Source organism: Parasteatoda tepidariorum, chromosome 1 (genome assembly GCF_982258835.1).
Source record: "Parasteatoda tepidariorum strain Cologne lab strain chromosome 1, Ptep-v5.0, whole genome shotgun sequence".
Taxonomy (NCBI): Eukaryota; Metazoa; Arthropoda; class Arachnida; order Araneae; family Theridiidae; genus Parasteatoda; species Parasteatoda tepidariorum.
The window spans coordinates 103,080,343-103,092,706 of NC_141755.1; the positions used below are offsets into that span (position 1 = coordinate 103,080,343).

Sequence of the window (12,364 nt, forward strand, 5' to 3'; positions counted from 1 at the left end):
CTTGACCTTAAAAAAACATCAGTGTAGGGTATACCGGGCAGACGCACTTGACCTTAAAAAACATCAGTGTATGGTATACCGGGCAAATGTATATCGGGCAGTGGCACTTAACTAGACCTAGCATATATTTCGGTCATTTACCAAAGGTCTAGTCATACTAGGTCTAGTTAAGTGCCACTGCCCGGTATACCCTACACTGTTTTTTAAGGTTCAGTGCCACTACTCGGTATACCCTACACTGCTATTTTTTTAAGGTCAAGTGCCATTGCCCGGTATATATTTGCCCGATACTCCAAACACTGAAGTTCCTTCTAATCTATCGTCAGTAAGTATTAAAATATCGTATAAATGTAATTATATCCACAAATAAATTAATATCAAATCGGATGTAATAAATATTTCGGACATTCACCAAAGCGACTATGTGATTGTCAACATTCACCGGTGAAAGTCAACAACCACCGATTTCGGTAACCGATTCGCAGTAACATGCGCATCATTTACATAATAACCTCATCAGGACGTTTATTTCATACTTTGCCTAAATAGCATTTGTCATTCTATAGAATGCCTAGGCATTATATACAATGCTTAGGGAAAGTATGTAATAATTCTCACATTTCATACTTTGCCTAAAAACATCCGGCATTCTATACAATGCCGGAGTTTCATACTTTGTCGCTAACATATACAATACATTTATATTTAAACATACATGTAATGGGTTTTAATTCGGGAGATTTTTTATATACTTACAGACTATCTGTATCAGGGCCCGATTAACCTCTGAAAATAGGGGAAGCATAATAGGATTTTGGGGCCCCCTAACTTGGGCAAAATAAACTTTTGATATTTTTCGCCCATAAACAATACATTTTAAAGAGACGATAACCATGTGAAAACTATTAGAACCTTAGAAAGGAATACAGAGATCCTATGCAATCATGTTGGACCCTTCTTTACGTGCTTTATAGTAGCAAAAACATGTTAACAAAATTTAAATATTTCACTAAATTAAATTATAAAATTACTTGTTGTTATACGAAAGGTTCTTTGCAAGATTAGTCTCTTATTTTACGCCAATTTGTTTACTAGCGGCAAAACAGCACAAAATTCTAATTCAGCATAAATTATTGCTACTGCACCAGAAAAATCATACCAAATAATTTTCAAACATGAAACAAAAATATTTTTTGTACTGATAGATATTTAAATGTCTTGTGTGTTTAGTTCAACAATAAAAAGCAGAGTAAAATTAAATTGAGCACGCATGATAGAGAAGAAAGATTTTTAAAAAAATAAGAAAACTCATAGGTTACCATTACATAGGCTTTTTTCTCGCTTTCAAATTCGCAAAATCTTCAATAATATCTGCAAATTGTAACCTATTTGTAATATCACTCTCTATTGCTAAAAGGGCTAAACCACTTAATTTATTATTTGAAAGAGTTGATCTCAACCGATTTTTTATTCTTTTCAATGCAGAAAATGAACATTCACTAGTGCAGTGCAAAAATAAGAAATTGGGCCCCTAATTTCAGTCATTTGGGGGGCCCCCTAGAATTTTACAGGGGAAGCACTTGCTTCCTGTGCCTTTTCGGTAATCAGGCCCTGATCTGTATTTGTTTTTAACGTATTGCACTACAATGTTAACTAATTGATACAGAAGCGTAAACCGGTTTCATCCGAGTAAGAACAATACAGCTGTATAGTATCACCTGATAATTATAATTTTACATAGAATCTGATAGTGCGTCTAATAATATGGACTGGGACTGTAGGTACTTTACTTACGTTGCACTAGTTTACTTGTTGTTTACTACGTTGCACACACACACACACACACACACACACACACACACACACACACACACACACACACACACACACACACACACACACACACACACACACACACACACACACACACACACACACACACACACACACACACACACACACACACACACACACACACACACACACACACACACACACACACACACACACACACACACACACACACACACACACACACACACACACACACACACACACACACACACACACACACACACACACACACACACACACACACACACACACACACACACACACACACACACACACACACACACACACACACACACACACACACACACACACACACACACACACACACACACACACACACACACACACACACACACACACACACACACACACACACACACACACACACACACACACACACACACACACACACACACACACACACACACACACACACACACACACACACACACACACACACACACACACACACACACACACACACACACACACACACACACACACACACACACACACACACACACACACACACACACACACACACACACACACACACACACACACACACACACACACACACACACACACACACACACACACACACACACACACACACACACACACACACACACACACACACACACACACACACACACACACACACACACACACACACACACACACACACACACACACACACACACACACACACACACACACACACACACACACACACACACACACACACACACACACACACACACACACACACACACACACACACACACACACACACACACACACACACACACACACACACACACACACACACACACACACACACACACACACACACACACACACACACACACACACACACACACACACACACACACACACACACACACACACACACACACACACACACACACACACACACACACACACACACACACACACACACACACACACACACACACACACACACACACACACACACACACACACACACACACACACACACACACACACACACACACACACACACACACAGATATATAGATACAGTACCGCTCAAAAGTATCAGTACACCTAGAAACTTATAAAGAAATGGCAAAATTCAAAGTGTCATAACTTCTTTAAAAATGATCAAAAATGCTTCTGCTTTAGCTCATTTTGAAGCTTAGAATCTCTACTTTATGTACTCTAATTGTTTGTAATAATTATATATTGCAACTATGTACAATTACACTCTAAACAATCATAGAAAATTGTATTAATTTTTTGTGAAGTTTGACGCGATGTACGGGCACAAAGGGGTTAGATATTGTTAATTTTTATTACACCATTGAAAAATTTGGACTTTTAGATTTCATTTAAAAAAAAAATTCCAAAAAAAACATGTTTTTTGACGAAGTTATTGTCAAATAAAAAAAAAGGTTTTTTTTCAGAATTTAATGATTTTTCAGCAATTATAATGAATTCCGCACAGGAACTATTTAGGTTCGTCCTCCTACCTTCGGTCTTCGATCCATTAACCAGCATAAATCAAATGTGGAAAGTCCTTCAAGAGCAGTGGCGAAAAATAGACAAGATAACATTAAAAAAGCTGATTGATCGGATGCCTCGAGTGTGTGCTGCAGTTATAAAAGCGCGGGGAGGATATTTTGAAGAAAGCAAAATATGATGTAAAATATTTTTTCATTATTACATTTTTGTTTTCAAATTTTTTCTGAGAAAAATACGAAAAAATAAATTTCAAAATATTAAATTGTAAACGTTGATTCTTATTTCATTATTATATTTTCCAAAAAAAAAGTTTAAATTGTTATAATAAATTATGAAATAATATTATCGAGAAATATTAAATTTTAATTTATTTTAATTAAAAAATTTTCATATCATATTATAATTACGCTAAAATTCATTAATAATTGCTGAAAAATCATTAAATTCTGAAAAAAAAACTTTTTTTTTATTTGACAATAACTTCGTCAAAAAACATGTTTTTTTGGAATTTTTTTTTAAATGAAATCTAAAAGTCCAAATTTTTCAATGGTGTAATAAAAATTAACAATATCTAACCCCTTTGTGCCCGTACATCGCGTCAAACTTCACAAAAAATTAATACAATTTTCTATGATTGTTTAGAGTGTAATTGTACATAGTTGCAAAATATATTAATTAAAAAGATTCTAAGCTTCAAAATGAGCTAAAGCAGAAGCATTTTTGATCATTTTTAAAGAAGTTATGACACTTTGAATTTTGCCATTTTTTTATAAGTTTCTAGGTGTACTGATACTTTTGAGCGGTACTGTATATATATAACGTCGTTGCCGAGTGGAAGGATTAAAACAGGTCTTAGGTCGGGAAGGAGGGTACAAAATTTATTTATTAATTATTAGACAACAGCAGTCATGAGAGTGAGTGAAAGTGCACAGGAAAAGTTGCGCTCCTTGGTTATATGTTAAGGAAAATCTTGCAAAGTAAAATCCGTAAAATGTTTCAATTTAGGGAAAGAGGGAACTCTCAGTAGTTGCTATTGGTTTATGAAATAGATTGAGAATTTCCTACACAGAGCAAAAGGAAAAATGTCCTGCTTTTAATTAAATGCATACTTGTGCCAAAAATAGATTTAAGAACAGGATGTGGCTTTTAAAAGTGTGAGAAAGTATTTCGATTAGAATAATTAAATAGGATAACATAAAAAGATTACAAGAAGATTTTTATGTTACACACACATATATATATATATATATATATATATATATATATATATATATATATATATATATATATATATATATATATATATATATATATATATATATATATATATATATATATATATATAAAAGAGAAAGGACATTTTGTTGTCAGTACAGATATTTAAAAGTAAACTAATGAAATTTAACGTTTTCCTGTATAATTTCCAATGGAAATATGGCGTGCATAGAAAAATATTATTGTTTGTGCAGCAATGTCACGAAAGCATCATTATGCAAATGAAACTGCGTTATCAAAATTCAATAGCAAGGTTAGAAGGAAAGAAAGAAAAAAAATGAATGAACTACTTACATAAGAATCCTCTGTCAGTGATGAGTCCCAGTGTCAAGGATCCGATAAGGTCAGCTATGGATAAGACCATGAGGACATAGTGAACTTGACATTCAGGGATTCCAACGTCCTTCGCGAAATCTTCGATAATGGTTATCATGCACACCACCACGAACGTGTGGAGTGACATTGTGACGGCGATCAGCACGAACATGGGATCAGCATACAAGCGAGACCATCCGAATAGGCACCTGCCAGTGTCCTTTAAAAGGGAACGCGTCCTCTCCTTGGAGTACTCGGGTTCAATATCTGTTAACTTGTCATCGCCTTTCGACAAGCATTGAGTCTCGTCAGTTGCAACCTCGAAATGTTTGTTCTTTTCTTCCTTCGAAAAGAACGGTTCAATGTCGATACGGTGAGAAAAATGTTTGCGTTCTGACGAACATTCATCAGCATGAACAATTTTACTAAATTGTGGGTGAGCCGAGTTCGAGGGATGATTGTGTAAATTGGAATCATTTCTCGTTTCGGTAAACTTGTTGGCTCTCACTTTCACGCAGACGAGAGAAAGTTTTCGTATTTTGAACGAAACCAACTTGGCATCCTCGATAGGAAAATGGAACAATTGTTTATGAAATGAAAATCGTTTTTTAGTGATGGCAGTGGCAAGTGAAAACTTAATTCTCGTTATTTTTCGTTTGTATTTCGCTTTTTTCATTCGCGTTTGGAAATAATACCATATGCTCTTGTTACTGGAGCAGCGTGGGTATCGAGTACAATCCAAAAAGTAGCTTTTACTTATTTGCTTGGTAGATGAGTTTTTGTAAGATATAAGCTCGCAGCAAGATTTGTTATTTATTGCTGAATCATCACGCATTAGAATATTTACAGGTCGAGGAGAAATGCAATAAATGGATGAATAATTTGAGATTATTTCAAATTTTTGCTTTTTTAGAGCGCGGAATAAACACTTCATTTTTCGCCATAGCTGAATATATAATTTATTTGTATTCTCTTTTCCAGGAATGCTGAAGGTTTTTTTGGTCGGTTCTTCGCGAAGTAAAAAAGCCACTGCACAGCCATTTAGGAATGTTCCAGAAATGACGAGTAGAGCTCCAGAGATTCCATATTCGTTGAGAAGCGCCACAACCAAGGAGGGAAATACGAAGGAACCTATGTAGGATCCGGAATAGGAGATTCCAGAAGCAATACCTCTGTATCGACTGAAACTTTGATTGATGGCCAGGGGTAAAAGGCAAGTGGCTAATCCGAACCCTATTCCTGAAACATAAGTTGGACAAAAATTAATTTTCGCCTCATTATATATCCGTCATCTGTCATTTATTGAATTTATTTTAATGTACTATAACGTCTATTAGGGTGCAAAATCACAAAATATTTTTCGATACAAAACAAAGAAAGTATTCAGTTTTAAGTATCAGAGTCAAAATAATTATTTCTTCAGTAAAAACTATTTCTTGGAAAGCCCTAAATAAATGGGAATATATATTAAACATGAGAAGCTTAAAGTTTCACGAATTTAATGAATTTGAGATCAGTTTCAGAATGTATGATCCTACAGAAAGGATATATATATATATATATAAACTTTTGATATCTCATAGTTGAAGGTAAGCTAAACAAACTTCGAGATAATGGGTTTTTTGAGATAGCAAGTTCAGAATTAAATATGTTCGAACTAAAAAGTAGGAAAATATACTCTAAAAAGTAAAGTCATGAAACATAATAGCTACTAATAAATATTTATATAATAATAGCTTTATTTAAAGTTTATTTTTCAAAGTAAGACAAAAATAATTATGCATTAAATAAAAAAGAATAGTTTTACAATGCATTTACTTAGTGATTTTTCAAAAATAATTCACATTCTATTTCGAAAAAAATTCGACATAACAAGATTTTGAAAAGAATATATATATTTCTAAAGCATGAAAATGAACAAGGACGGAGATATCGTAGGATTTCCTCTCGTAATGGAAGCACCATCAAATACTGAATATGTTAGTCTCAAATTTCGCTTAGAGTTGGGAAGAGGGGGGGGGGAGGAGTAATTCAGGAACCCTCTTACATTACCAGGATTTTTTGGTGAAAACTTTTGTGAACTTTTCAGCCAATATCAGACAAAGTTATAACTTTTGCTATTTAAATGCATTTGGAGGAAGAGAGGCTTGGGATCTGAAAAATGTTTGATTAAATAAAATAATAATGAAATAAAGAACAGAAATGAAAAATTATTGTTTCCTAGGATTATTTTTTCCTTTTAAGTCGAATTTCCCTTCTTGCTGCTGCTGTTTTTGTCTTAAAATTTTTCTCCTGAGTTTTAACGGTGAAAGTATTCTCTTCTTTTACCCAATCAAAAGAATCATGATCATGACAAGGGGGGAGATTCAGGGGGTCAATCTACTTACCCTAGTCAAAATTTTTGATGGTTTTCCATTGCTGGACGACCATAGTCTTGATGGAAACCATCAATAATTCCATCATGGACAATTAATGGTAACCATCACCCCATTGTTAGAACTAGGACTGATTTATGAAGGTTTAACATAAAAAACGTATAAGTGTTTTGATGGTATATTCCTGCTGAACCCATAAGAATTTCCATTAAACCATCCCATAAATGTACCATTATGGACCATCACGAATTTCCATCATAATATCTTAGTTGTTGTTGTTAATTTACGTCGCACTAGAGCTGCACAATGGGCTATTGGCGACGGTCTGGGAAACATCCCGGATGATGATCCGAAGACATGCCATCACAATTTTGATCCTCTGCGGAGAGGATGGCACCCCCGCTTCGGTAGCCCGACGACCTGCGCGCGAAGTCGAACACCTTACGGTAGCACAGTTTAACGAGGACCCATACCGCACACCCTCGGTCCCTACGCAGACTGATCCAAGTGGTCACCCACCCGCACACTGACCGCAGCCAGCGATGCTTGACTTCGGTGATCTGGAGGGAAGCGTGTCTTAACGATCAGTCCACTGCGGGACCATAGTATCTTAGAAATTAAATATTGAAACTATTATAAACAACCATCATTCCAGTGTAGGGATTCGGACTAATTTATGATGGTCCAGCATTAAAAAAAAAACTAAATTTTTATATTCCTGAGAACCAACAAGAATTCTTATCATAGAAATGTATTGTTGGAACCATCATAAACCATCAGGGATTGTTGAAGCTAAACAAAATTTCTCTTGTTAGTTAACAATCATTGTATTAAACTAGCATTTTCCATTATGAAATGATGGAAGTTGTTGTATCAACAACCATGATTGCATGATGGATGATGATGACCATCCAATGATGTTGGAACATCATAAATCGCACTGAAACCAATGTAAATCATAAAATTTTTTTAACGGGACCATCAAGAATTCTGTAAGCAGGAAAGTTACCGATTTTCCTGCTGATATAAAATATTTTATTAAGAATGTAGAAGTTGTAATGAAGGTATCTAACTTACCGAATATTCCACCCCAACAAACAACCATCCAACGAATATCAGTGACAAATAAGCAGAGGGCAGCTCCAAGAGAAGAAAGACCACAGCCCATAGCAATTGTTGGGCGTAGACCAAAGCGTTGACCCATGTACCCAACAAAGAAACCTTAATAGAAGAGAAATAGTTCTTTTTTAAGTTGTTTTAGTTAAATATTATTTTGTAAGTAAATTATTGTTCATAAAATATATGTCAGAACAAAACGAAATAATCCGTCTCCATTAAAAATTATCGGTAACTGTTACAAATTAAACAAAATGAAGACAATGCATCTTTTTTCGAAGTTTTCAACCTACTGTTGTCCTATAACATGATTTTTTTTAAATATTTAGCTGAAAATCGATGGCAACGGTAATTATTCCCCAATTAGGAAATGTAGTTTTGATTTTGTGATTTACATTTGCATAATACTCTCCTCTATCAAACAGGGATTCCACCAGATTGGCTGGTGAAGTCCAATTCAAAAGTCTCATCATGCTCCTCAACTCGAGTTGTGAATGATTGCAAGTAACAATTATCGATTTAGTTGTAATTATAGGCAATCGAAAGTTGGGATTGTAATTATAATAATAATTACACCTACGTCTACCAATAGGAATGATATATGTTTAAAAGTAATTATGGATATATTTTATTATTTATAATAGCAATTTTATAAAAATTAAACGTGGTAATCTCGGTTTCAGGGTTATTGATTACTGTCATCAAATATATTGCCCAACTTTTCATGTGGATCCTCGAATTTTCCACACCGTGGCGATTTCTTGAAATTTCGCCTAGTGACTGTTTGAAATCTTGCCGAGTGATTTTTGAAATCCCGCCAAACTAGGTTTCTGGAAGATATTTCCGGGAGATATGGTGTTTTTAAAACATATATTGTTTTTTATTTTATTTTATTAAGAGTATTTTAATAAATTTCTAATAATTTAATTATAAAATGACAACGTTGATCCAAGTAATAATCGCCAACTTGGCGACATTTCAAAAAGTAGCCAACGGGTGGACTATTCCAGGATTTTACCCAGTTCTTGTTTCAATGCTTGGTTTAGGAGGGTTTCTTCGTCTTCTGGGTCTGGTTAAAAATTACATAGATATAGAATAAGAATGCGTTTAGTTCAATGACGGTAGTGAAAAAAAAATATTACCAGATAAATTTCTGACGGAAGTGCTGACACTGAAGGGTAGGGATGCACTGGCTCTGTTCGTCTGAAAAGCCTCCGAGACAGCTACCATCATCATACCAGACAATCTGGCCACTCCATAAAGAAGAAAATTGATGAAACAGCATGAGAATGCTACCACCCAGTTCTCTTTCACTTTCTTCTCTAAGTCCATTTAGCATTCACTGGATCTAAAAAAATATATAACAGTCAAAATGTAAAGATTTTAATAAAATAAATCCTCAGATTTTAAGATAGCTCTCACAAACGGTTTTAAAAGAGACGCCTTTTTATTATATTATAGTTGAATACCCGGTTTTCGCACTGCGTAAAAAATCGCAAGTAATGAATCATCGACTGTTAACAGTCAAGCACACATCAAGACAAATGTTGTTGTTGCTGTTGTCGTCGGCTGTGAAGGCAGAAAAGGGGCGATTGCTCTTGTTTTCCAGTGGCGCCATCTATGACCAAGAAGTCACACCCGTTTATAGGGCGGACCCATTCATACATCCAACCACAGATCGTAATTCTGACCTGAACCAGAAACAATCAATCTCCAATTCAGTACATTCAGAGGTATTATTTGTTATGGGAACATGGAGGACTTTGTGACCTTAAATGTTTAATGTGCACCAGTCACCGTTTACTGTACCGGGAGTCTTCGGCTGACTGGACTCTAACTCCCGTTCTCACGAACAGGAATCCAGCATTCTGCTAACCAGGCTATCCCGGCATACAATCAAGACATTTAAAGAACTTGAAACTTAACATAAATTTTCGCCCCTCCCGTTTAACTTTATGTCATTAAAATAAGCGAAGCACGTTTCTAAGAGCCCTGAAAGTGGTTTTACTGATTGCTGAAAATTCACCATAGTTCAGATAAGTGGTTCCCAATTTCATTTCGGCTATAAAACCCTAAATGATCAACATTTTTTTTTTTTTTTGCTGAAATCCCGACTTCATCAGCAATTGCGAACTTATTAATTATCAGGACTAGTAATGAGTTTGAAAATAATTAATACGAAATCCTAATTTTTTTCATCGTTTATCAATTTATTGCCTAAAAATTAGATTTTATGTCTAGAAGTAGAATTCGCAACTTTGCAGCGGCATTCAGGCTAACGTGTGAACACCTTTTGGAAAACCACAGGTTTAGATTCAGCGCAATCACGCAATTTTCCTCTAAACTCGCATAATAACTTGAGTACATCTTTTTTTTTAAAAATTTTTTTTTTAATAATATCTGATTAGTTTGGTTTATAGAAACGTTTTTTAAAAGAGAACAGAATAAACGCGTAGTTTCAAATAGCTATATAAAAGGGGGTAGGTCACCCTAACTTGCAATATTATTTATGCTTACCTGACATTAAGAATCAACGAGACATAATTATTAAAGGACTCCCACGAAGACTCGTTTTTAGTTTTGTTTCGAGAGGCATCTGTGATGATGTCGTTTAAATAATTGAAAAGGTCTGCCGTTTTAATGAGTCACCTTTCTTGTTCATGTCTTTCACACGGACGAGCATTTTATTTTTTTATTTTAAAACCGTCGTTGAACAGCCGACCCGATTTTGTGGGTTTACGATTACTTATGTTCAACGTCCTTTCCGATGCCTTCATGAAAGAAAAAAAACGATTGTTTGAAAGTTCTGATGGCATTCCTCCCCTTAAATAAAAACAGTCTCAATCGATCTGTTTGACATGCATGCAAATCTCTCTATTTTTGTTTTTTTTTTAAAGAAATGAGATATTTTTAAAGGATGGAGTGATTCGAGGCGGAATAAAATGTATGATTTGTACACTTTGTTAACCTGACAAATAAAATAACCTATAAGGAAAGAATAGTGCTGATTTATATTCATCCTTCCGATATGCACACTCGTAATATTTTTTATGCACATTTATCAAATAGGGGACCTATTTTTAAGAAAATTACTTTTCAAGGAGAAAGAAATAAGATGAATTTTCAGTGCTGCTATTATTTCGTAACACATACACATTTTTAATTAATTATAGTTAGTAAAATGCTAAAATTATTATTTTTCAATATTTTTTAAAAATCTTCCTTTCTTTTCACCGTAGTAATAGGCCAACTCATTATATTCTATTTTATAACCGTCGTTAAACGGCCGACCCAATTTTTTTTTGGGACTACTAATGTTCAACTCCGACTACTAATGTTCAACTCCGACTACTAATGTTCAACTCTGTAGCTTTGTAATTTTGAACCCAATCCAGAAGACAAGAGAATTCCTGGATGAAGTATAGGGAGAAATTTGCCTTTCTGGATGACTTTATTTTTTCTAATGGCGGATACTGAACTTTTACGTTCTTTACCCGAGAAGTGGACACCTGTGAACCTAAGTCATGGAGGCGAGCAAAACTACTCACGCCATACTGCCACAGATACCTGTTCATAGAGTGGGCAACATTCACACATCACATACAGAGGTCAACGCATAGAGAAAAATATCAATGCCCAGAGCGGGATTCGAACCTGCAACCATTGGCTTAATTGAAGCCAATAGCTGCGGGTTCGAATCAGGCACGCTAACCGCTCACCCACCTGGCCGGCCCTTTCTGGAGGAATACTTTAATGGAATTAACCTGCATTTGCCTTGAATGGTGAGGAAAACCACGGAAATCTCCCACTGTGAGCCTGACGGTAAAGGGTCTCTTATTCATGATCCGTCTACCACTGAGGATATTTTATATCAGCACTGTGCAAGCCAGATGCGGAATTCGTATTGACCAGCCATCGCT

The 12,364-nt window shown here is 35.3% G+C and overlaps 1 protein-coding gene across 3 annotated transcripts in view; it reads right to left on the bottom strand.

Annotated features, from left to right (window-relative positions):
• The window catches only part of LOC107447408 (uncharacterized), a 46,078-nt gene that overhangs the window by 12,435 nt on the left and 21,279 nt on the right, over window positions 1-12,364 (bottom strand). For all 3 annotated transcript variants that reach the window (XM_016062317.4, XM_016062319.4, XM_016062316.4), the window contains exons 2-4: window positions 9,587-9,792; window positions 8,406-8,549; window positions 4,933-6,192 (exon numbers count right to left, since the gene is read on the bottom strand). In XM_016062317.4, the coding sequence (XP_015917803.3) occupies window positions 4,933-6,192; window positions 8,406-8,549; window positions 9,587-9,776 (1,594 nt within the window). In that variant the 5' untranslated portion in view covers window positions 9,777-9,792. The remainder of the gene's footprint in view (window positions 1-4,932; window positions 6,193-8,405; window positions 8,550-9,586; window positions 9,793-12,364) is intronic.